At 38.2% G+C, this 26,167-nt stretch overlaps 1 protein-coding gene across 2 annotated transcripts in view; it reads left to right on the top strand.

Annotated features, from left to right (window-relative positions):
• Positions 1–25,917, top strand: part of SAXO6 (stabilizer of axonemal microtubules 6) — a 34,435-nt gene extending 8,518 nt beyond the window's left edge. The window contains exons 5-15 of one of the 2 annotated variants that reach the window (XM_078449703.2): positions 2,683–2,850; positions 5,524–5,627; positions 5,709–5,808; positions 10,730–10,759; positions 11,109–11,284; positions 12,563–12,862; positions 13,620–13,732; positions 13,819–13,928; positions 21,219–21,471; positions 23,752–23,811; positions 25,085–25,917. In XM_078449703.2, coding sequence (XP_078305829.2) covers positions 2,683–2,850; positions 5,524–5,627; positions 5,709–5,808; positions 10,730–10,759; positions 11,109–11,284; positions 12,563–12,862; positions 13,620–13,732; positions 13,819–13,928; positions 21,219–21,471; positions 23,752–23,811; positions 25,085–25,197 — 1,527 coding nt within the window. In that variant the 3' untranslated portion in view covers positions 25,198–25,917. The remainder of the gene's footprint in view (positions 1–2,682; positions 2,851–5,523; positions 5,628–5,708; positions 5,809–10,729; positions 10,760–11,108; positions 11,285–12,562; positions 12,863–13,619; positions 13,733–13,818; positions 13,929–21,218; positions 21,472–23,751; positions 23,812–25,084) is intronic. The other variant, XM_078449704.2, reaches the window with a different exon arrangement.
• The last annotated feature ends 250 nt before the right edge of the window (positions 25,918–26,167 follow it).

The raw sequence follows: 26,167 nt of genomic DNA, 5'->3' as shown, positions 1-26,167 counted from the left end.
AAAGAACACATCAGATATTCACAATGTTAAGAATCTTCTGTTTTTTGGAGGAAGAAAAAAAAATCATGCCAAGGAAGGAAAAAAAACCTGGTAGAGCTGACAACAGAATTGCCTTATAAAGTGAATGTCTATGTTCACTTAAATATGCCAGTTGTACTTATCCCATTATCAAACTGATGGGAGGGAGGAGTAGGAAACTGGGGAGAAAAGATATGGTTCATTATCTTTTTGGCTTAAACATTATTTTTATTATAGTAACTATTATTCACAACATAGTAGTGTGTGTAGAAAGTTGATCTTTGGGTTTTTTCCCAGGTTTATTGAGGTATAATTGACAAAAATTATATATTTACAGTATGTAAATAATGTTTTGATGTACCTGTACATTGTGAAATGATTAACAAAATCAAGCTAATTAACACATTAACACCTCACGTAGTTAGCTTTTTGTATGTGTGTTGTAAGCTCTTATCCCCTTAGCAAATTTCAGGTATTAACTCTGTTAGTAGTATTAACTCTAGTCATCATGTTGCACCTTACATCTCCAGAGCTTATTAATTCTGCAAACTGGAACTTTGCACCCTTTGACCAGTATCTCCCTGTTTCTCCCACCCCCTAGTTCTGGCAACCATTATTCTACTCTCTGCTTCTATGAGTTCCACTTACTTAGATTCCACATATAAGTGAAACCTGCAGTATTTGTCTTTCTGTGCCTGGCTTAGACTTAGCATATGTTCTTCAGTTTCATCCATTTTGTTGCAAGTGACAGAATTTCCTTTTTGAAGGCTAAATGATATTCTTGTGTGTGTGTGTGTGTGTGTGTGTGTGTGTGTGTGTTTATCATTTTCTTTATCCATTCTACCATTCTTTATCCATTCCTATTGGTGAACCCTTAGGTTGATTCCATATCTTGACTAATGCGAATAATGCTGCAATGAACATGGGAGTGCAGATATTTCTTTGAGATACGGATTTCATTTCCTTTGGAAATCCACCCAGAAGTAGAATTGTTAGATCATATGGTAATTCTATTTTTAATTTCTTTACGGATCTCCATATTGTTTTCCATAATGACTGTACTAATTTACATTCCTACCAACAGTGTACAAGGGTTCTCTTTTCTCCACATCCTTGCCAACACTATCTTTTGTATTTTGGATAATAGCTATTCTAACAGGTGTGAGGTGATGTCTTGTGGTTTTGATTTATGTTTGGCTGATGATGAGTGATATTGAACACCTTTTCATGTACTTGCTGGCCCATCTCTATGTCTTGTTTGGAAAAATATGCATTCAATTCCTCTGCCCATTTTTTTTTTGTTTGTTTGTTTGTTTTGATCTTTTTAAATATTTACTTATTTTTGAGAAAGAGAGTGTGAGCAGGAGAGGGCAGAGAGAGAGGGAGCTACAGAATCCAAAGCAGGTTCCAGGCTCTGAGCTGTCAGCACAGAGCCCGACGCAGGGCTCAAACTCATGAACCATGAGATCATGACCTAAGCCGAAGCCGGACACTTAACCGACTGAGCCACCCTGGTGCCCTGGACATGGCTTTGTTTTTATAAGAGGACTTAGAACAGCTTCATTCCCCTGAGGAATGTGGAGTAGAAGCAGATTTAGGCAGGAGTATTCAGACCCACCCCCCGGACTGTGGTAGGTAAGTGGGGTCATCAGTCCCTGAGATGGTTGCTTCTAAAAGCAGGAGGAAGAGACTAGATTTCCCTGGAGGCTGCTTTTTGTTCCCAGGCAGGGAGGACTATTCTCCAAGGAAGACCAGAAAGAGAGGCTGAGAGTGGCTCAGGAGCCCAGGAGGATGTCGAAGGCCCCTCTTGTGCCCAGCAGTGTGGGCAGGGCTTTGGCACAGGAGCAGAAGTTCAGAAGCCCCTCCTGGGGGCCGGCTCCCCGACATTCCCGTCTCAGGGCCTGCCTTGGGCCTGGCCGTAGGGTGTCCTCAGACAGCGGCATCTGTTGACTGGGTCCCACATGAGTTCTTGTAGGACAGCCACATGCTCGCCAGGCAGAGGAAGGTGGCCACAAAACCGAAGATCGCTCCAGCTACCAGTCCACTCTGGCTGTAACTCTTGGAGGCTGCCACAATGGAGGCGATTAGGAGGAGCGGGGTACCGATTAAATAGTGCAGAAGTTCAGGGTCCAGTTTCATCCTCTTGCAAGTGACTGTCCAGTTTTCAAACAACATTTGTTGAAGTGATTATACTTTCCCAAGTGTATATTCCTGGCTTTTTTGTTGTAAATAATTGTAGATGCATAGGGTTATTTTGGAGCTTTATATTCTGTTCCATTGATGTATGTGTCCCTTTGCCCATTTTCAAAATCAGATTGTTCTCTTGCTAGCAAGGTGCTTCAGTTCCTTATATATTTTGAATATTAACCCCTATCAGATGTACTATTTGCAGGTATTTTCTCCCATTCCAAGATTGCCTCTTCACCCTATTGATTGTTTTCTTTGCTGTATGGAAACTTTTTAGTTTGTCTATTTTTGCTTTTGTTGTTTTTTGGATGTTAATTAGATATATGAAATAATACGAAATTATAAACAGTCTTATAATTTCACTTTTTTGACATCCTATAATTCAACTTTATATATGAAATTTTAAAGCAGTTCAGAAACTAAGTTTTGTGTATTTAACCAACAAGAAAACTAAACTACAGTAATTTTTGTTTTAAGGTTTTCCACAATAAAAGCAAATTTGTTCCACAATTCAAAGGTAACTCAATCATCCATGAAACTGAATACAGAAGAAATTTCAAGGGTTTATCTCCAGTGAAAGAACCAAAATTAAGAAATGATTTGAGAGAGAATGGAAATTTTGAAACAGTATCTCCTGAAAAGAAGGTATTCATCAACTCTTTACTTTAAATTTTTTTTTTTTAATGTTTATTTATTTTTGAGACAGAGACAGAGCATGAACGGGGGAGGGTCAGAGAGAGGGAGACACAGAATCTGAAACAGGCTCCAGGCTGTAAGCTGTCAGCACAGAGCCCGACGCGGGGCTCGAACTCACGGACTGTGAGATCATGACCTGAGCCGAAGCCGGACGCTCAACCGACTGAGCCACCCAGGCGCCAATCAACTCTTTACTTTAAACAAAATAACAGACTTATGATTTTAGACTCTACTCATTATCTTTTACTGAATACCACCTGAGAATTTGGGTTTTAGCTAGTTTATTCATTTGTTTGTCCATTAAGTGCCACATGTTCACTAAGCACTTAGTGGGGGCCAGGCACTGGGTAAGTACTGAAAATACAACGATGACCACACTAAACCCCACACAGGAGACAGAGTTGTAACTAAATAAATGTAATATGTGACAAGTGCTTAGCAACACAGAAAGTAAGTCTGCTATGTCTAATAGCAAATGATTAGCCTTATAGTGATGTGAGCTATAGGAGTAACAGTAGTGATAGAAACACACACTTTAAGTTAAATAATGGAAGTCAAACAGAAACATGCATACTTACATGTATTTTGTTTGTTTTATTTAAAGTTTATTTATTTATTTTGAGAGAGAGAAATAGAAAGAGAGTGAGCGGGGGAGGAGCAGAGAGAACGGGAGAGAGGATCCAAAGTAAGATCCAGGCTCTGAGCTGTCAGCACAGAGCCTAATGTGGGGCTTGAAGTCATGAACTGTGAGCTCATAACCCGAGCTAAAGTCGGACCAGGCACCCCTGGTCCGACCAACTGAGCCACCCAGGCACCCCTAGATACATGTATTTTATTTTATTTTTTTTTTTAACTTTTTTTTTTCAACGTTTTTTAATTTATTTTTGGGACAGAGAGAGACATAGCATGAACGGGGGAGGGGCAGAGAGAGAGGGAGACACAGAATCGGAAACAGGCTCCAGGCTCCGAGCCATCAGCCCAGAGCCTGACGCGAGGCTCGAACTCACGGACCGCGAGATCGTGACCTGGCTGAAGTCGGATGCTTAACCGACTGCGCCACCCAGGCGCCCCTAGATACATGTATTTTAAACCAAAGCTTTAGCATGCCAAATTACAGCCAGCCTAAATTGGATACTGTATTACAATTCTGTTTGTGGAAGTAAGTTTTAACTGCTAAAGATAACCTAGAAATCACAAGCAATCAATAAACAAGTTTTGAAACTACTAGATCCGGTTGGTTTTTTCAAGTATAGCTCAGGTTTGGTTCATTTATAACAATAAGATTTATATCCTTGGCTACAAAAAATTTTTCTAATTAACAAATAAACATGTAAATGAATAAACTTGACATTACCACCTATTAAACAATGTTTTTACATTTGCCTTTGATATTCTAAATCCACATTTTATTGCGTTGCAGTAATTAAATATAAGGTTCCAATGAGTAAGTTACCAACCACATTGTTTTACTGAATAACTTAACCCTTTTTTTTAAATGTTTATTATTTATTTTGAGAGGGAGAGTGGGCGTGGGAGGAGCAGAGAGAGAGAGAGAGAGAGAGAGAGAGAGAGGGAGAATCCCAAGCAAGCTCCACATACGTGCAGAGCCCGATGTGGGACTTGAACGCATAAACTGTGAGATCATAACCTGCGAGCTAAAATCAAGAGTCAGATACTCAAGTGACTGACCCACCCATGCACCCCATAATCAACACATACAAACACTTGCCTCTATTTGAACTATAGCTATTTAAGTTACAGATTCAGGTTAAAATGATTGTAAATTATAGGTAAATGGGATAGAAGTCCTATTTTTAAATCTTCTGGAATGCTATAACTAATACCTTGTGGGTTCTAAACATAGAAATTCTATGACTAAAAGTAAATTGGTTTATACATATATTTGTTTCCACACACACACATATATACATATTTTTGGATCTACCATAATGGGGAGATTATGGGGTGCATGGGTGGGTCAGTCACTTGAGTATCTGACTCTTGATTTTAGCTCGCAGGTTATGATCTCACAGTTTATGCGTTCAAGTCCCACATCGGGCTCTGCACATGTGTGGAGCTTGCTTGGGATTCTCCCTCTCTCTCTCTCTCTCTCTCTCTCTCTCTCTCTCTCTGCTCCTCCCATGCCCACTCTCCCTCTCAAAATAAATAATAAACATTTAAAAAAAAGGGTTAAGTTATTCAGTAAAACAATGTGGTTGGTAACTTACTCATTGGAACCTTATATTTACTGCAGTGCAATAAAATGTGGATTTAGAATATCAAAGGCAAATGTAAAAACATTGTTTAATAGGTGGTAATGTCAAGTTTATTCATTTACATGTTTATTTGTTAATTAGAAAAATTTTTTGTAGCCAAGGATATAAATCTTATTGTTATAAATGAACCAAACCTGAGCTATACTTGAAAAAACCAACCGGATCTAGTAGTTTCAAAACTTGTTTATTGATTGCTTGTGATTTCTAGGTTATCTTTAGCAGTTAAAACTTACTTCCACAAACAGAATTGTAATACAGTACCCAATTATACTTTATAACATTTATGTTTTTGCCCTAATGTATAACATATTTTAAGCATAAAATGTTTAAATTATTTCCATTTTAGTGTAATAAAACAGATGATCCTTTAAAATTAGAAGCAGAGATGGAATCAAAAGAGTCAAACCAGCCTAAAAAGAAGCTTACTCCTTGGAGACATCAAAGGCTTGGGTATGTATTTTATAAGAAAAATGTCATGGTATTTAGAAGATCAACATGGTGAAATATTTACTCTCCTTTCATTTCTGTTAGGAAGGTGAATTCTGAATATAGGGCAAAATTTCTGAGCCCAGCCCAGTATTTATACAAAGCCGGGGCTTGGACCCGTGTGAAGGAAAACATACCAGATCAGGTGAGTATACATAAGCTCAGTATGCCCATGTTTTCTTTGAGCCTATATCCCAATTTAATTCCACAATGAGTTTCATTTAGTAATAGAGACTACAGTTTAAAGATATGTGATATAATAGTAACATTGGAAGTATCAGGAACGTAAAAGTTGTATGTTAGGATATAATTTATCAGTGTGTTTACTGTTTTTTTTAATATCAAATAGCTCCTTTTCAACTGGAGATTTTTATTAAAGTCTTTAAAATGTTTTTTTATAATGCAGTATTTCATTATGTTTGTAGAATTGTAGCATTGTAGTTTTGAAAATAAGATCCAGACCTCTACTCTCTCAACTGAAGATAAATTTTCAAGATTAGTTTGACCGTGGCATCCACTGGCAGTTTGTACTATTAGAGTCCATCAGTATCTGGGAGGGGTGGCCTGTGCTGAGAGAGGTTTGTGTTATAGTGTTGGGGTACCCTGACATATGGGAGCAATTCTGAGGACTGAAAGGAAGGTTTGAGGGAAAGGGTAATCCTAGAATTGGGAAGTGCCTGTTCAGCACTAGCTTCTTATAGTCAAAGGATGAACTGTGGAGCTTTTCTGGTTATTGTACAGTTACCATCTTTTAAACCACATCTTGATGGTTTCCTGTTTTTTTCTGTGTGAACAAGCAAAAGTAAAATAGTTGAGACTTCAGTAAACACCCCCTCTCCCATCATTGGGAAGAGAGAGATCATTTGGATGGGGAATGAATCTTTTATTCAGCCCCGTACTTGAAACCATGGCTAATGGTTATATGTAATGAGCCTCTGGAAGAAGGCATTGGCACTTCGAGCTGCTGGCTCTTTGCGCTGGCACCTCCCAGACCAGCGTCCTGGTGAGACTCCTGTACCCCGCATGTTGTTTCGGGAGACCACTTGGTTCCTTCCACCGTGGCTGCTCCTCGTGCTGTCTCCTTCCCTACTGGAGAGCGGCTCAGCAGCAATCCAGGCAGAGTAAAAGGCAAATCTTGAAGCTGTTCCAGATATTACTGGGGATATTCATATCCTAGTGAAATAAAGTTAAAAATATAAGAATCGAGAGCAGGCATGATGGAGCAAAGAATTGAGTCTGTGAAACCCTTGAACAGTTTATGGTCATGCCAGACCTTGGCCAGGAGCTCTGATGGGGAATCAGGAAAAGCTGGGGGCAAAAGCAGAGCACAGAGTGTGGCCATAGAGGGCTAGTGTGGCCATTTAATAGGTGTAGGCCACTGACCTATTGTATTTAGGGACTTCACTAGGTTGGGCTCATGAGAGGCTCCTTGTTTTAGAAAGATTATCTCTCAGTCTCTGAGACTTCTTTAAATTAAGATGAGTTGGTATTTAGGCCTCAGATCTAAAAATGTAGTGGACCAAGAGGATTGTTTTGTCTGGAGTCACGATAAGGTGGTAGTCCCTGTCCTGCCCTGATGGAAAACGGCATTTTTGTTGACATTAACTTAAGAGCTGTCATTTCAAGGTTTCCTATTATAACATCTTGGGAAGGTGACTTTTGGGCTTTTTAAAAAAGCTTATTGTTAATGGTGGTTGTTAATGTTTAAATCAGTGATACCGTTTTGCCTAACCTGTGTGGGCAAAATAATTCAAAAAGTGAATTGGAGTTAGTAAAGAATATGACATTTAGCTAAATCTTATCACTGATGTTGATAACCATTTCAGTTGATCAGGTCATAGATATTTAATATGGGCCATGTTTTACTTAAATCTTAGATTTTATTTTTAACCTGAAGACATTTACTTATGTGGCTGCTTATGAGATATCTAAGCATAAGGTACTCCTTCATTTTCCCACTTCTACTAATGTTTCATGGAGGAATATTATTCACACTCTTCAAACGCATTTGGACATCAGTGACTTTATTATCATTAGAATGGTAACTTTGAGTCCTGTTATAGTTTTCTAGTTCATATATCGTTTTCATTTCCTCCTGTGTTGTTTGAAATATTAAACTTTTTGAATCTATTTATAGTCTAGTGCCTCGGTATTTTATCTTAAGATCCAAGTACCTATTCATATAACATTAGGGTGTTTGGTTTTATTTGTCCAGTGGTTGTATATTTATTATCTCCATTATATAACCACTGGCACTGTTGCTTTTTGAAATGCTCACTTAAAAGATGGCTTTTAATAATAACCAACAGTTGCAATTGTTAGGTCTCATCCTTACAATAACTACTGAATCCATGTTACATTTCTTGTTTCTTGTTAGGTGATCTTCTAATCATCCAAACTTACGTTAGCTGAGATGTTCTTTTCTAATGTGTCTTTCACAAGTGTGTCTTTCACAAACTTTATTTCAAGATAAAGTTCCACATTTGAGAGACGTTCTGTAATTTGACAAACATTGTAAGGACAGCTAGGCCTAAGATGACTCATTTTGAGGGGGATGATTTTGGGGAAAATTTTTTTATACTGTCAGTTTTTTGAATTTGAATTTTCGGTATATAAATTTTAAACAACTTAGTTGAATTCTTATTTTGGGAAAAGAAATTCAGAAATGAAAACATTCTACTTACAGCATTTATATCCTAGATGCTGATGGTGTTTCTTGACCTGGAAAGGGATATGTGTGTTGTTTTAATTGAGTTTAATTAAGTTCACATCCTTTTTAGTGCCTCTGCTTGTTGGTTGTAGGTATTAAGTTCGTGCCATTAGTTTTTTTCTCTTTCTTGTAGAACAACTTGCTTTAGGAAAGATCAGCTTTCTATTTTTTCATCTTAGTTTAGGATCATAGAAGTTTAAAGTTATGTATTTGTAAAACACTATAACATTAGCACGAAGATTATTAATAAAGGTTGCTGACAAAGTAAATTTCAATTACTGAGTTTCGAATGTCAGTGAAAAATAGAACTGAATAAAGTTATACAGAATTTCCATAGTATCTGCTTTTTTAAAAAAAAATCTGGTTGACAAACAAAACTGGGTCACTGTGCACATGGAGGGGCTATTTGTCCATCGTCTCGTTCATCAAGCAGTAGGCCCTCCCACAGGGATGGAATACAGCCTTCTCTGCTGCTCCTTCCCAGCCCACCCCGCACTCAGTGCAGGACCGATGGAGCCCCTTTTGAACCACTTCTTCCACTTATATCTCTTTTGTGTATTATAGCATAGGCCATACGAATATTATGATGATAACGTATCATACAGGACGAGGAGGTCCGCCTTCTCTATCAAACTGTGAGCACACTGAGTGCTGCAGGGACTTTCTTGTTTATCTTTGGCTACCAGCCATCCAGCTCCAGCCGAGCACTTAGTCCACACTCAGATCAAGTTGTGGAATCAATGTTTAAATGCTGCACATTCCCTCACATTGTGGAGTTTATAGATTAATGGGGGAGAATGATAAGAGAAATTAACTCCACTAGAATGATAAGAGAAATTAACTCCACTTATTTCTAGAATGAAATAAGTACTAATGGGGATGTGCATGAAGAGCTTTGAAGACAGAGGAGGAAATTGTACTAAAGCTTGAAGATTGTATCATGTAGGTGCTGGAGCAGCTGTGAAACATTTGAAGCATGAGAGGACTTAGTAGAAATAAAATCTGGATTATATCAGGGCACTTTATAACAAGGCCTCTGTGTATTCACAACACCCTGGTGAGGGGGGACCTGGCTGACTCAGTTGGTAGAGCATGCAACACTTGATCTTGGGGTCTTAAGTTCAAGCCCCACCTTGGGCGTGGAGCCTACTTTAAAAACAAAGAAAGAAAACAGCAACACACCCTGGTTAGTAGTTCAACAGACAAAAACTATACGTCTCAGTTCTATATGTTAAATGCAAAAACTAGTAATTTTCTTTAAAGTTTAGGAATTAACAGAAATGATAAATGAACATGGCTCAGTTTTTCTTGGCAGTGAAGAAAATATATTTTCAGTTATCCTTTAGGAATGTTTCAGGTTTGGTTCATTAGAACAGTGAGACTCTGCTGGGATTATATGGTTTCTTATGCCACCGTGACAGGTGCTGTCCTTTGCTTTGGCTACTTCCCTACAGATGTAACACTTTCATCCCTTTGCATTCAGTAGTGTCTCCCTGAGGAACTGAGGATGTGTTTCTTTGGTTACTTTTTTTTGCAATGCAAAGTTTCATTATTTGCTTTTTTGCCTGTAAGTGAAAGATTATAGCAGACGGTATCTGAATATCCTTTTAATGCTATTATTCCATCTTTATGATAGGAAAAATTATTGAGTTTTTTGAAGAGTAAATAAAGATTATTTTAAAGAATTTTAAGCTGCAGCTTAATTTTTTTTCATTGTGGAATTGAATTTAGGGAAGCCAGCAGGTGGCAGTATGACGTATAACATGAAAGGGTTTCAAAGGGTATAGAAGGCTCCTTTCCATTTGAACAGATGTTATTTGCATTGTAGGGAATTCGCATTACCTTATAGTCCATCAGAACATTTTTTTGTATTGTCACTTTGATGAATATATTATAATTGTTATTTTGTGGGATATTCTTTTATGTAATACATTTTTTAAAAGTTGAGGTTTTGCTGATGCCAAGGGAATTTTCAGGAATTTGGAGAGGGAAGCTTCATAATTCTCTCACTGCCGGCTTCTATAGTAGGAGCAGCTGTTGTATAAAGCCAGGAAATAAAGACAGGGTAGGGGTTCCTGGCATGTCACTACCCTTCCAGAGGTGGGGAAGTAGGAATAATAATTAGGTTACCTGTTATTGATAGCATTTCAGCCATGCAAGAATGTGGCTGGTTTTCATGGTAATATTAAGATATCTTACTTAGTGAATTAAATATTACCAAAAATAATAAAAATATTGATTGACAAGTTTGTTATATATTTAGAAGGAAGAATAATAAGGTATTTCATTGATTCCCATTAATATTCAACTACGGCATTAACCTGTCATTAAGTATGTTTCTGTATTCCTCTCCTAGGGTTCTCTAAATGCCATGTGGTATGCGGAGGTTGGTTGCTTTTGAGTTTTTAAAACCTGTAATAATGCATAGAGTACTTGTGTAATTTCAGTTGAAATAAGAATTAGGTGTCAATATTTTTCTTAGTTGCTGCAAATTCTTCCTGCCTGCTGGCCTGAAATAAAATAACTGCATTGTGCTTTAGCTTGACTGTTTTAATTTCTGCTTAAAATGCACACAGTCTGATGAACGTTTGTGGCTTTTTTTTTTTTTTTTTTTTTTTGCCTTCCTTTCTCCTTGGTCTCTGGCTGTATTTGTGCAGTATCTTTGATAAGCTACATGGTGGTGTTTGCAAAGGAGCATTTAAAGTAATACACAGTGTCTCAACTCTCCTGCATAGGTTAAAGAACTCCGAGAGAAGGCTGAATTTTATAGGAAACGAGTTCAAGGAACACATTTTTCTCGGGACCATCTGAATCAGCTTCTGTCTGATAACAACTGCTGTTGGGATGTCTCCTCAACCACAAGCTCAGAAGGAACCATTAGTAGTAACATTAGAGCTCTAGATCTTGCCGGGTAAGATATGTTCTTTGTGGATGGTGAGAAAGTATATTGTAGCTTAGGTAGATCACGGAATTCTATAGGTAAGTGACATGACCCCTCAAAATTTGTCTTCCGGTTAAATGGAGATATGCCAGCCATTTATTACATTTCATTATTACTAGTTTATTCTCTGTGAGAAGTAAAGCTGTGTGTAAATAATACGTAATGTAAATCTGGAAGGCTGGATTTTATAATATTTTTTAACAAGAGTAGAATAGGGATGATTATACAGTAGATGGAAAAGAACTTTAGAAAGTAACAGGAAGGAAAGGTACCAACAACAATAAAAACCTAGACAACATAAGCTAGTAGTACATCCTATAATCATTCATTAATGGATTTCTGTGGTTAATACGACACTTAGGCGCTGATTCTATGGGCAAAGTCTCTGCTCTTTTGGGTTTTAAAGTGAAAATTATTTAACTATTTATAAAAGAAATAGCATATTGATTTTTGGCAAATAAAAGCATTTTTAGTTATTATAGTAATATAATTATATATGCCAAATTGAACTATAAGTTCTAATTATGTGACATCCTCTTTAAAAATTCATTACAAAATCCATTCTGTAAGAATGTCTTGAAAACACTTATCAATCTGAAGTATAAAATTGGAATCAGTTTGCTTGATCTACAAATACACTTGAATTTGTGCATAAATTGTAACTGAGTAACCGAACAAGTTAGACCATGTGCAGTCCTTGCTTGTGTGTGTAAATGCCAGTCAAGGGAACACATGTGACTGTTGTCAGCAGCGGGACAGACACGCCTGTGTGAAGGTGGAAATAAGAGAAGATACGTAGGTTTTATTTTGGAGTATTGTACTTTATTTTTAAAATTTGCTTACTTTTTAAATGTTTTTATTTTTATTTTTGAGGGAGAGCGTGTACAAGCAGGGGAGGGGCAGAGTGAGGGAGATAAAGGATCTGAAGCAGGCTCTGCATGGACAGCAGAGAGTCCGATGCAGGGCTCGAACTCATGAACTATGAGATCGTGACCTGAGCAGAAGTCGGACACTCAGCCGACCGAGCCACCCAGGTGCCCATGGAGTATTTTAATAGAAAGTCCAAATTGTAGCTTTAGTTTATTATACTGTCAAATGAACTCTTAATTAGGTTTCTTTCTTCAGTATCTGGGCAAGGTAGTACCTGTGGGACATAAAGTTGTGAACGCTGGAGGGGAATGACAGACTCACTGAAATGAGTATAAACTTAGAAACCTCAAACTCCAGTTTGACACTTTTGTTCTGCAGAGATCCTACAAGCCATAAGACTTTGCAGAAATGTCCTCCTACAACACTGGACGAGAAAAAGCCTGCCTTGGAAGAGCAGCCGCAGAAAACTACCACAGAGAAATTGGGCGTGTCAGATGCTCCCACCCTGCCCGTTAGAAGGCGCCTGGCATGGGACGCAGAGAACACAGATGAAGGGGTGCAGAAACAGCCGAGAGAGGAGGAGGAGGAAGAAACAGAAAAGGACAGGCAGGTTCATAACGGAGAGCTGGAGAAGGTCGAAGTACCGGAAAAATCTAAGGCAGAAAAGATAAAAGAAGGGTGAGAGTTTTAAATTAATCAGTATATGGAAGCATTATGCACACGGTTAATATTTTTTTGTTTTGTCACCAAGTACGGTGGTTTACACTCTTGGTTTTATGACTAATAAAGAGCAGATGTTACTTTAATGTCACAAAGCAGACATTTTAATTTATAATTTGATTCACTCAGGTATTTGAGTCACCAGTAATTGGTAGTTGAACACTTGAACACTGAGCTACTTGGGGAGGAAGCAGTTAGGGTTGTTTTCATTTATGTCCCACTAATTATGATTTGGCAGATTTGTAAATGTGTTTGAGGGAATCGCTTTCTTTGTGATTTAAGAAAATAGCTGATATTCTTTAATATCAAATGTTTCACCAAAAAAGAAAGATAATGTTTTGTAATGTTAAAATAAGCGATATCTGCAAATAGCTAATTGTTGCTGATTTATGTGTTAATTGCTTTGGGGAGTGGTTCTCTACCACTGGTAATGGTGCTTTTTGTCCATCATCCAAATCCCTTAATCATTCTGTCATGAGTTTTGCACCTAATGGGAAACTTAGGAGCTGATTTAATGGAAGAATTCTCTGGTCTATTGCTGCTGACTTGCAGTGACCTTCTGTCTTTTCCAATATTCAGTCCCTCTTAACGGCGTGTGTTTTTAGAAACAGATGACCCTATAAATTTTGTTTTATTATTGCATAATAATGATAAAATATTTTTAATCCTCTTTGCTGGGGGGAAATGCATCATAGTAGATTGTTTGGATTTGTAGGTCAGATTCTTCTTCTGTATCTTCTGGAAAAGGAGGCAGGCTTCCTACTCCAAAGCTGAGAGAACTTGGTGGAATCCAGAGGACTCATCATGATCTCACCACTCCAGCTGTTGGTAATGGGCAAACGCTGTAGTTCTTATCCTACCTGCTTTTTCGGCATGAGAATTTAGTTTGAGACTTGTCTTCTGCATTTTTCTAGGTGGTGCTGTTCTAGTGTCTCCATCTAAAGTGAGGCCTCCAGTCCCAGAACAGAGGAAAAGAGTGTCCCCTCAGGATGGCTTAGAAACTGCAAAGAATGATTTTAGGAAGGTAAATATTTATATCTTGGGGGAAAAATACCTTTTTAGGAAGCGATTATTTTAGTCACATGTAACGAATGAACGGTAGGTTCAGATTTTAGAAAATTCTGTGCATTGTATGTGGAGGTGATGCTATTAATGTGCTTTTATTAAGGCAAAGGCCTTGAATTATTTTTTTCTGGTAGTGGCATTCTACTTCTGCTGATGTGTTTTTAAATCTTGTCAAATGTGGCTCAGCAAGAAGAGAGAGAAGAGAAACAGTACTTTTTATTGAGCATCTACTGGGTGGCAGTTGTATTTCAAGTATGTTCCAGGCACTGTTTTAGCACTGGAGATATAACAGTGAAAGAAGCAGGTGCAAATTCTGACCCTTATTGAACTTCTATTCTAGTGGAGGAGAGAGACAATAAACAGGATAACTAGGTAAAAAACAGAGTATTTTACACAGTGGTAAGTACTAAAGAGAAAAGTAAAGCAGGGGAAGTGAATACAAAGTAGCCAGGGAAGTTCTTGCTGAGAGGGTGACATTTGAGCAGAATCTGAAGGTGGTGAGAGATGTACCCATATGCATATGTAGGCAGGCATTCTAGGCAAAAAGAACGCAAGTGCAAAGTCCCTGAGGTGATCAGGTGTCCGATTTCTTGAGGACTGGCCAGAAAGTGAGTGTGGCTGAAGCAGAGAGCCAGAGAGAGTGTGGGCAATAAGTTAGGAGGCATCATGGGGGTACTAAACTGTGTAGGGCCTTGTAGTTCACAGCAAAGACTTTGAATTTTATTCTGAATGAAATCGGAAGTCTTTGGAGGGGCAGAGAAGTGATATGTTTTGACTTAGGTTTTTCCATGTGACTCTGGCTACTGTTTGGGAACAGACAGTAGGAATGCAAGAGCCAGGGCCTGAGCCTACATAGGAGTCAATTACAATATCCAGGCAAGAGGTGATGGTCGTTTGGTTCATATGGGTAGCGGTGGAGGCCATGTGATGAAGTCTGATTCTGGATGTGCATTGAAGGTATAGTTGACAACATTTGCTGATGGTTAAGATATGGCATGGGAGAAAGACAGAAATCAAGGATTCAAGATTTTTGGCCTGTGCAGTAAGGATGAAGTTGCCGTTTACCTGAGATGGGGAGGACAGTGTAAGGAAAAGGTTTGTCAGGGAAGATGAAGAGTTCTGTTTTGGACATGTTACCTTTGAGAAGCTTATTACAGGTACAGGTAGACACGTTGAATAGGGAGTTGACTTTCTGAGTTTGAGGTGTGGAGGACAGGTTGGGCTACGGATACAGATTTGAGTGTCTATTGTACAGGTGCACAGGTATGTGAGGGCTTGAGACCGGGGGAGGTCATCAGGGGAGGTGGGTATAGAGAGGGAAGAGTATGTGTAGACAGGTGTCAGCCCTGGTTTTTTGATACTGGGAAGTTGAGGAGTAACCAGCAAAGAGAATGATAAGGAATAGCCAGTGAGGTGGTGAAATAGAAGACTGTGGTATCTGGAAGGTGTCAAGGAGGAGGGAGTGTCAGTGCTACTGATGGATCAATAAGATATGAGAACTGATGATTGGATTTAGCAACATGGATGTTATTGGTGACCTTGACAAAGGGCAGTTTTGATGGTGGGGAGGGATAATTGTCTAAATGCAAGTGAGTTCAAGAGAAAGGAGAGGAGATGAATTGGAGGCAGTCATCACAGACAACTCTTTTAAGAGTCTTTTCCGTGAAGGGGAGCAGAGTAACAAATGGCAGTTGGGAGTGAGGTCAAGATGAAGGAGATAACAGCACATTTATGTGTTGACAAGAATGGTTTTAAAGAGAGAGAAAAATGATGCAGGCCCAGCCAGCAACTTTGCCCCTGTGCACTCAGTGCCGAGCACCACTTGAGATGTTCCATGGGATCTGGGGGAGAAGTGGAAGGGTTGATTGTAGGCACTCTGACAGCTCCTTCATTGTTACAGAGGAGGCAGAATATGTGAGCACTGCTAATAAAATAGGGAGATGTGCTGGGAGCTTTGGGAAAGTCTCTTCGGATTTTTTCTTTTTTTTTAACGTTTATTTATTTTTGGGACAGAGAGAGACAGAGCATGAACGGGGGAGGGGCAGAAAGAGAGGGAGACACAGAATCCGAAACAGGCTCCAGGCTCTGAGCCATCAGCCCAGAGCCCGACGCGGGGCTCGAACTCAGGGACCGCGAGATCGTGACCTGAGCTGAAGTCGGACGCTCAACCGACTGAGCCACCCAGGCGCCCCACTTAGGATTTTTTCTTGGTGGCACATGAAGAAAGATCCTCACCAAGAACAAGGCTGGGGATGAAGAGGTTGGAGGTTTGAGTAAAGAAAAGAAATCATGAAGTAGTCTTTTCAGAGAGTGGGAGAGGGAGTAGGCCAGGGAAATGTGAGATAACGCAGGGCAACATAAAGGGCCCATTTTAGGCTAGTGGTCACGGATTTGATGTAAGAGCAGTCGTGAGGGGTTGTGTGTTTTTCTCCAGCCATGTTTGGCTACAGAGGTGCAGGGTAAGTTAGAGAGTTGAATTTAACTGGGGTTCATGTTTTGTCAAGGGAGTAAGACAAAATGAGAAAGGGGGTCAGGGAGTTAAGGTACATGTAGGGGAGTGATTATAATGATTGGCCATGGAAGTTGAGTTGGTTAGAGCAGGAAAAATAGGACTTGGGAAGGTAAGGCACAGTGCAGAGGTGACAGGATCAATGGAAGGTCTTGGCCAACTTAAGGACTTGTTGAAATTGGAGTACCTAGAGGGAGTAGTTTTAAAGTCAGGAGGTGGTAGTCAGAAATTGGAATTGTGGAGAGGTTGCAGTTAGCAGTAATGACAAGGCTTAACATATAATCGTGGGAGTAAGTGGCTGAAGTAGGATAGAGAACATTTAGAGAAGAGGTTGCATTTCTCCAGGGGATTTTCCTGATGCCTGTTCATGAATTTTCAGAGGTATGGCCCAGGGGAAACTTTTTAGGTGTTGGGGAGAGGTAGGAGAGGGGATCAGAGCCTAGTTGTCCCCAAAGCCCAGTACCGAAGTCACCTCATAGCAGGTACCTGTTAAATAGGTGTTGACTGAGTATTATTAGAATGACAGAATCGAAACCAATGTGTATACATTGGTTTATGACAAAAGGAATACAGAGGACTGATCAGAATCAGATATTAGGAATCGCTTGCCCCCATGGGCTGTTCTGCACCCCCAGCACTCCCTCTCATCCCAGGATCCAGGTTGCTACCTGGAAGGTGTGAGCTTCTAGGCAGCTTTGCCCACACAGAGTTGACTACCCTCAGCTAAAAAGAGTAGCCTTAATCCATATTGGCAACTGGATTTGTATGTAACATTTTCATTTATTGTGGAATTAATTATTGAATAGTTAAATTAATGAAATAGAATGATACTGCTCTTTAATGCCAATTTCTACCTCATCATGCACACAATATAGTTTCCAATAAATCCTTTCCAGTATTCAATTTCCCTCAATATCATTGTACATCTTTTTAATTGTAAGAATCAGAATGTTTATAATATCCAGAAATTAAAAAAAAATTTTTTTTTTCAACGTTTTTTATTTATTTTTGGGACAGAGAGAGACAGAGCATGAACGGGGGAGGGGCAGAGAGAGAGGGAGACACAGAATCGGAAACAGGCTCCAGGCTCCGAGCCATCAGCCCAGAGCCTGACGCGGGGCTCGAACTCACGGACCGCGAGATCGTGACCTGGCTGAAGTCGGACGCTTGACTGACTGTGCCACCCAGGCGCCCCTATCCAGAAATTTTTTTAATATTAACTTTTAGTGACATTTAATTGTGGGAGGGTTATGGGGCAGCAGCAATTTGGGTAACTTAAAAACATGGGGATGATCATAATAGCTAGCATTAACTGAGTGGTTAACTATGTTCTAGGCCCTGTGCTAAGTACTGTATATATATTAACTTAAGTCTTCATAATGACTCCAGGAGGTTGGTATTGTTATTATTCTCATTTAGATGAAACTGGGGAAACACAGCTGCCAATTGGTGGGGCAGAATTTAGTCCCAGGGAGTCTGTCCTCAGAGCCCACGTTTTTAACTCCTAAACAACACTGTCTCACAAAATTCAGAAAATTCTCATGGTATTGGTTTAATTGTCAAGGACCATTTTAACGTCTTATAAATGATATTAAAAAGCTAAGTGTGTGTTAGCTCACTTTATTCATTCATGCAGCAGATGTTACTTATCTGTTTACCCACATGCAATAAAGATAGTGAACAAAAATAGACATGGGGGGGTGCCTGGATGGCTCAGTTGGTTAAGCAACCAGCTCTTGATTTTGGCTCAGGTCATGATCTCTCGGTCATGAGATTGAGCCCTGTGTCAGGCTCTGCATTGACAGCATGGAGCCTGCTTTGGATTCTCTCTCTCCTTCTCTCTCTGCCACTCCCCGCCCCCCGCCCCCTCCAAAATAAATAAAGTTAAAAAAAAAATAGACATAGTTCATGATCTTATGGAACCTACAGTCTGGCGAAAGAGATACACAGTAATCAAAGAATCATACCCCCCAAAAAAGTAAAATTAAAACTAATAAGAGTTTCAAAGCAGTATATAGTGCTATTTTGAAAGGAATTGGCCTAGTCCTGGAAGTCAGGAAGCTTCTTGGAAATCAAGGATGCTTCTTAGAAGAAGTCATAATTGGGTTGAGATACTGAGGAAGAGGAAGAGTTGACCGGGTAAAAAGGGTGGGGAGGAGAAGTATAGCATGTGCCAATATCCTGTGGTGAGAAAGAACATAGGGTTCTAAAAAACAAAGGTAAGTATAGTGTGTGGCAGGGAGTAGGTCAAGATGAATCTGGCAAAGATAGCAATATTGAGAATTTTTATCATTATCTTGAGAGCAATGGGAAGTCACTGAAATATTTTAAAGACCTTTCGGCTGCCATGGAAAGCAAGAGTAGACTAGTTACCCTTAGAAGGTAACTGTGGTAGTCTAGGTAGGACAAGTTGACAGCTTGGACTGAGGAGGGTGGACATTGACAGAAGTGGATGAAACTGAAGAATTGTAAATAAGGGGAGCAAAGTCAAGGCTTGGTGCTGGGTTGGATAATGGTGGATGAGAAACCATGAATGACTTCCAGGTTTCTGCCTTACCTTGTAGGATTGATAGGGGATGCCGTGCACTGAGTAGGAGAACTCTGGACAGAAACCATCTTTGGAGGGAAATATCAGGAATTTCACTTTCACTCACTCAATTTGATATTTAATGTGCTCTTACTATGTGTCACGTACCATTCTGGGATCTGGGGATTCTTTGGTAATCAAGACAAAATCCCTGACCTCATGGAGCTTACATTTTCATTCTGAGAGACAGATGATTTTTTAAAAAGATAATTTTAGGTAGTATCAATGCTGTGAGTTAAATAAAACCACAAATAACCTCCAAATCATGGGTGAGGTTGCTTTACTATCAGGACAGGCTATCAGGACAGGCACCTCTGCGGAGGTGACAATTTAAGAACTGACTAATGACGTATGTGCCCAGGCAGAGATGAGCAGAGATTGTTTTCCTGTTTGAAGGAACAGTAAGTACAAGTGTGTAACAGTGAGAGTTTTGAAGACCAGTGTGACTGGGGCCTAAGAGGGAGGAGGAGAGGTAAGAAATGAGATTGGGAAGGGAGGGTGGGTGAGGTGTGGGGGCATGATTCTGATGGCCCGGGGAAGCCCTGGGAGGGTGTAAAGCCACACAGCAAATATCTGGTTTACATGATAAAATCACTCTGGCTATTCAGTGCAGAATGGGCTGTATGGGGTGGAGGGGGAAGGAGGCCAATGAGAAGACTTTAGCCTCAAAAACAGATTGCAAAGTCCATTAAATTATACCTGGGAACCCCATGTTACAAATATTGTAAGAGAGATTTCATTCAGGCCTTTTAAGCAGTAGCGATTCCAATTTGACAGAGATCTCAGATTCTGTGTATATATGTAGAAAAAGTAAATCAGAAGAACATTTTTCCTAAGTGATTCTTATAGTTAAAAAGGGAAGCAAGAGGAAGATTTGTGGTTTTGTTTTAGATCTTGATGTGAAAAACATGTATGTTTGTTGGATAAGACCCCAGGCCTCTCCACTTTGAAGCAGTAAGCTCTCTAATTACAGAAAAAGATACCAAAGGTCAGAAAGCATTGTTTTGAATATTGCATCAATAAATCCAAAGTAAATAAAGGCCACATTTACAAGAAATAATTAGGAAAGTTTGGAACTGTGTTTGATTTTACTGGTTCGCATTCTTCTAATAAGGAAAATTCTACAAGGACTTTTAAGATAGTGATACATTATCATTGTGGAAAATAGAAGATACCAGCTAAAAAGGAAATCAGTGGTGTTCCATCTACTGTTCAGGGCAGCCATATTGAATTTTTGAGTTCTTTAGGTGTATAGTGTATTTGTTTATTATGCTGTAGGTAAGATTAATCTATTTTTTCTCACTTGGCAATGAATTAACATATTTACATATCATTAAATATTATGATCTAATTTTTAATAGCAACGGGATATGCAACGTATAGTTATGCAGGCTGTTTATTGTTGAAAGCAATTTTTAAAAAATTAGATGCCTATAGTTATTAATTTTTCTGTTTTGAAAAAGTGCTGTAAAGAAATCCGTCCTTCAGCTACATTTTTGTTCATTTTATCTCTTTTTGTATAAATACTCTGCAAGTATTATTGTGTGACCAAAGAACACAAAATTTTAAGGCTTTTTCTATGTTTTGCCAGCAACCTGGGAATATTAAACTCCCAGGACTCTAGGAGAGTGCCGGTGTTTCCATAGTCTTGTCAGCATCAGTATTAAAAATAGTGTGTTTTTGACAAAAAAAAATTTAATCTTTGTAATTTGGTAAGTGAAAAATTAGTGCCTTGGTGCTTTTAGTTTGAAATTATTTGATTACTAGTGAGGTAGGGTATTTGTGCTATTTGTAATTTGTCTATATGAATTGCTTATGTATATCCCTTTTCTACTTTTTAATTGCCTTTTTCTTACTACTTTTAAAGAAATATCTATGTAGCAATGGTCATTCATTGTCAATATATAGGTTGTATATTTTCCTCAAATTTGTGATTAAAATTTTTTTTAATGTTTATGTATTTTTATATAGCTAAATATATTTACCAATATTGTTTGTTAGGCATGTAAAATCTTCCTCACATGGAGGTTACATAGATTTTTTTCATAATTTCTCCTACTGCTTTTGTGGTTATATTTTTTGTGTATTTAAAGATTTTACTTTTATGTATACAGACACATATATGTATCTTTTTTTTTTTTTTAATCACTTAGAAAGAAAGTCGTGCTATAGCCCTCCTGACTTCTCCAGCTGCTGGTATAAAAACAGTTGATCCCTTGCCTTTGAGGGAAGATTCTGAAATCAGTATCCCCAGGCGTGCCGAGGTAGCTCTTCCAGTTTCAAAAATTCCAGAATATCCAGCAAACACACCTGGGCAGTCTCCTTCCCCACCCTGTGCTCCATCCTACTGGCATCCCTCTCGTCGAATTCAGGGCTCTCTCAGAGATCCAGAATTTCAGCATAATGGTAATTATTTTGGTTTTTATTTTTTGTCTTTTAAAACAAAAATGTTATCCTGATGGGTACAAAGGCTTAAGTATGTACTGTATGTTAAAACTTGTGTTTATTATCTAGGGTTTTTTAGTTAATGTAACACATTTCTTTAAATAGGAAAAGTCCCGGGGCGCCTGGGTGGCTCAGTCGATTAAGCGGCCGACTTCGGGGTCCGTGAGTTCAAGCCCCGCGTCGGGCTCTGTGCTGACAGCTTAGAGCCTGGAGCCTGCTTCGGATTCTGGGTCTCCCTCTCTCTGACCCTCCTTCATTCATGCTGTGTCTCTCTCTGTCTCAAAAATAAGTAAACGTTAAAAAAAAAAATTTAAATAGGAAAAGTTCCATCTCATCTTTGGAACACCGAGCTGTGCGACAACCCCAGTACTTTTGTAGCAGCGTGAGGTTTCCTCCAAGTTCTGTCCTTTCCACAATAGGCAGCCTACTAGATGCCAGTAGCACCGCTTCCCCTGGTGTGACAACTGAACGTGTCTTCAGACATTGCCAAACATTGCCTAGATGAGAATTCAAGGTCATAAATTGGTTTCCTTTAGTTTTATTAGGCATTGCTCTGCTCTTTTCTAGCTTCCACTTTTACTGTCGAAAAGTCTTAATGCTCTTATTTTATTTTATTAAAAAATGTTTTTAAATGTTTATTTTTAAAAGAGAGAGAGAGAGAGAGAGAGAGTTAGTGGGGAAGGGGCAAAGAGAGAGGGAGACACAGAATCCAAAACAGGCTCCAGGCTCTGAGCTGTCAGCACAGAGCCCAACGCGGGGCTTGAACCCACAAACCATGAGATCATGACCTGAGCTGAAGTCGGACACTCAACCAACAGTGCCACCCAGGTGCCCCAGTGCTCTTTTTATTTTTGATCATTGTATATGGATTTTTTGCCCCCTGGCATCTTTGGGGATCTTCCTTTTACCCTTAATGCTCTGAAATTTTAAAGCAGGTGTCTTCGTTTTGCTAGTACTCAGTCAACTTTTTCAGTCAGGGAGCCTGGTTCCTCACTTTCTTGAATTATTTCATCAGTAATTTCTTCCCCTCCATGTTCTGATTCCTGTTTCTCTGACACTCCTCTTATTCCAATGTTGGCCATGTTGAACATGATCTTATTTTCTTATCTTACCTTTCCTATTTTCCATCTCTGTCTTTTTATTTTAATTTGAGAGGGTTACTATTTATTTTTCACCCCTTCTGCGTTTTAAGAAATTTTTGCTATATTTTTTAATTTCTAAGAATTTTTTAATTGTATATTCCTTTTATGTAGCATTCTGTTCTTATTTTATGGATGTTTTATCTTTTTGAAAAGATAAATGATATATATAATTGCCCTGTTTTGAATATGGTACCCCCGCCCTCAGTTGAACCTGGTGTTCTTCAGTCAGAGCAGCTCTGATAAACCTTTAGAGAGGAAACCTCCATTCCTCTCTTGTGAGAAAGGTCAGTTACCCAGCCGTGGAAATATAAAGAAGGATTTGGCAGACTAATTGTTTTGTAAAAGACTTCAACCAGTTTCCTGGTTCAGGCTTATCTTCACTCCAACTTTCAGGGGTACTTAGTACTCCTAAACTTGAGCTAGGTTAGGAGAACAAATTGGTTGCTTCTTGGATTCTTTCTTCTGCTGACTTAGGATTCAGCTTAGGTATGATGGTAACAAACACACTGCTTGTCTAAGCTCTTTTTTTTTTTTTTTTTTTTTTTGAGAGGGAGAGAGAGCATGGAAGCAGGGGAGAGAGGGAGAGAGAGAATCTTAAACAGGCTTCACATAGCCTGAGAGCCTGACTCAGGGCTCAGTCTCACGATTGTAAGACCATGACCTGAGCCCAAATCAAGAGTCATACACTTAACCAACTGAGCCCTGCCGGTGTCTCATATACTCACTGCTTTTCTGTTTGCTTTCCCATTTCCAAAATTTTGTTGTTTTCTTATCTTCATTTTTCTTGTCCTGTGGGTTTAATGTCATTCTTGTAAATGTGTGTTGTCCCATCTCCCATCTTTAAACAGAAGCCTACTGCATTTCTTTAAAGTTAGAATAGATCAATATTATTATTGAAAAGAATTCTAGAAGTTTTCCATTGCTTGTTTACATATTTGCTAAGCACGTTATAAATTGGTGAATGACCCATTGATAATAATTTCTATCAAAGATATAAAATTAATAAAAGTTTTGACCATCTTTCACTAAGGTTTTCCTATAAACAAAATATACTGTTACATGGCTCTGAAGGATGATTTTTCTGCCTTTTTTTTTTAAGTGGGAAAAGCAAGGATGAACAATTTCCAGCTGCCTCAGCATGAAGTCTTTAATGACGAAGGTATTTCAATAGTGAAATAACATCAGATCCAAGTATGAGGTTTTATTATATGGTAGTTGATAGTACTATCATGATTTTAACATTGGGTTAGCACTTTATAGTTTACAAAGTACTTCTGCAGATATTATATCATTAGATCCATGAAACCCTGTGAGGGGGGATAAAGTTATCCCCATTTACAAATGAGTAAACTGGGACTTAAGTCTTGAAAAAAATTTTTAGGGCAAACAGATGATAAGAGAGTATACCTTGCATCACACCTGAGGTCAGTACTCTTTCTTTTTTTCCATCCTGGCTGGCTGTGGGCTCAGGAATCCAGTCTAGCATTATATGTATCATTTTTTCCAAATGCTCAATTTTCAATTATCAGTTATCAAAAGAAATATGATTAGGGCAAATGGACTTTTTTTTCTTGTGTTGTATTCATTCTGAAAAATTCATTTGCTTCTAATAGTGGCAGCAGGAATTTTGAATTCCTGATGTGAGCAATCAAAGTTACTATTTTAACTCATTCTAGGATGTATGAAATTATTGAATTTATAAATTTTGGATTTGAAAATAAATTTGAATGAATACTTTATATAAGTTCACATAGGAACTGACTGAAGATTTTCACATTGAAGATTTTCTCTCCTCTTAACAAACTTGGGACTTTTTTCAGAATTCAGTGAGCCAGAAATCAAGTTATTATGTTTTGAAATATAAATATCCAGACACTTCGAATCCAGCTCTGTTTTCTTCTTAGTTGAAGAATAGCGTTTACAAATAATCTTGTAACGTATTTGCTTACTCAGAATGAGGAATTTCTGTCCTAATGAAGGGTAGCATATTAAAGTCAAACATTAAGTGAGATTATTTAGGAAATGTGAACATTAAGTACTGTGTTAAGGTATGGCATTTTGTTTTTAAAAAGCGTAAAAAAGCTTTTTGCTCAGAAGAGCTGTGCTTTTTAAAGTAGGGCAAGACAGTATGATGATGAATTGTTTCCAAGTAATACTGAAATCACAGGCCATGTGTTTAGGTAATGTCATTGTGGGATTTCAGGAAGGAAACAATGCTCATTTGACACGAAAGTGTTTGATTTCTCAATATGGTAAACTTGGGAAATTGTGGTGAACTGTCTTGAAAATGTTAATATCTTTTATTTTAATAATTTTTTCTGACAGAGTCAATATTGACATCACAAAGCCTGATGCTTTTAATTTTCTGTTCACGTTATAAAACATTGTGTTTATATTAGAGATACTTTCTGATTATGCTTTTTTCATTGCAGATGAAGACAGATTATCTGAGATTTCTGCTCGCTCCGCAGCTTCTAGTCTCCAGGCTTTTCAAACTCTGGCACGAGCTCAGAAAAGGAAGGAGAATTTCTGGGGCAAAACATAATTACCATATATCTAGTTGAGTTGCCTAACAATCTACGGAACCATTAGCATAATTTTTCCTTATTGCTTTGCTATGTTAAGACTTTTAAAGTATTTGGATTTTTTCCCCACATTTCCTACTTAAAAAGAATTGTTTGAGTTTTCAATAGCCAATTCAGTTTCCTTGGAAAATTTTAACACTGGTTCATACAAATTCAACCTACAGAATTCTTTTGACACCTATCCCAAAGTACAAAGACATAGGTTTCTTCACATGTTCTAACTTTTGTATTAAGGGTAGCTGGTAAAATTGTGAATTTTACCTATCCAGAGGATATTCTAAAAAATAAAGTGAAGTAAAAATTAAGATCTAAATGTGAAGTATATGTTCCTTGATTATTGGCTCTGTGTATCTTTATAGTCTGTAGATGTCATAAGATGAATTTGTTCTTCCCGTAACTTTTGCTGTAGTATTTCTTTTTATTTTAGTACCTTCTGTATGTGGTTGCAGTGTTAAGGCAATTGTACTTTAAATTGAAAATATGAGCTGTATATATTTTTCTTATTTATGTAACAAAGTTTGCTGAGAGAATATGTATATTTTTGATCTTTGTGTGTATTCTATTTGTATAAGGACTTTGGCTTACATTTGAATAATGTCTCAATTTTGAAAAATTATTTGTATAATGGAGAGTTAAAACTTTGTAGACATTTTGAAATAAAAATTGATCAAGTATTTTAATTCTTTTTGTTTGAAGTGTTTCAAGTGTTTGGCTTCTTCAGAAAGTTATTACACATAATAAACAATTAGTAATAAACAATTACCTTTTAGAAACATTTTACTCATAACAAGTGAACTAAATGTTTTACTTCTTTTACAGCTGTCAAAATGCAACAAAACTGTGTTCACAATAATTTTGTATGAATATAGGAAAAATACAAGATTTCCAAGGCAGACTTATTTTCAAAAATTTAACACATACTTTTTGACT

The sequence above is a fragment of the Panthera onca genome, chromosome B4 (assembly GCF_046562875.1).
Source record: "Panthera onca isolate mPanOnc1 chromosome B4, mPanOnc1 haplotype 2, whole genome shotgun sequence".
Lineage (NCBI taxonomy): Eukaryota > Metazoa > Chordata > Mammalia > Carnivora > Felidae > Panthera > Panthera onca.
This window is presented reverse-complemented; position numbering and strand designations above follow the sequence as displayed.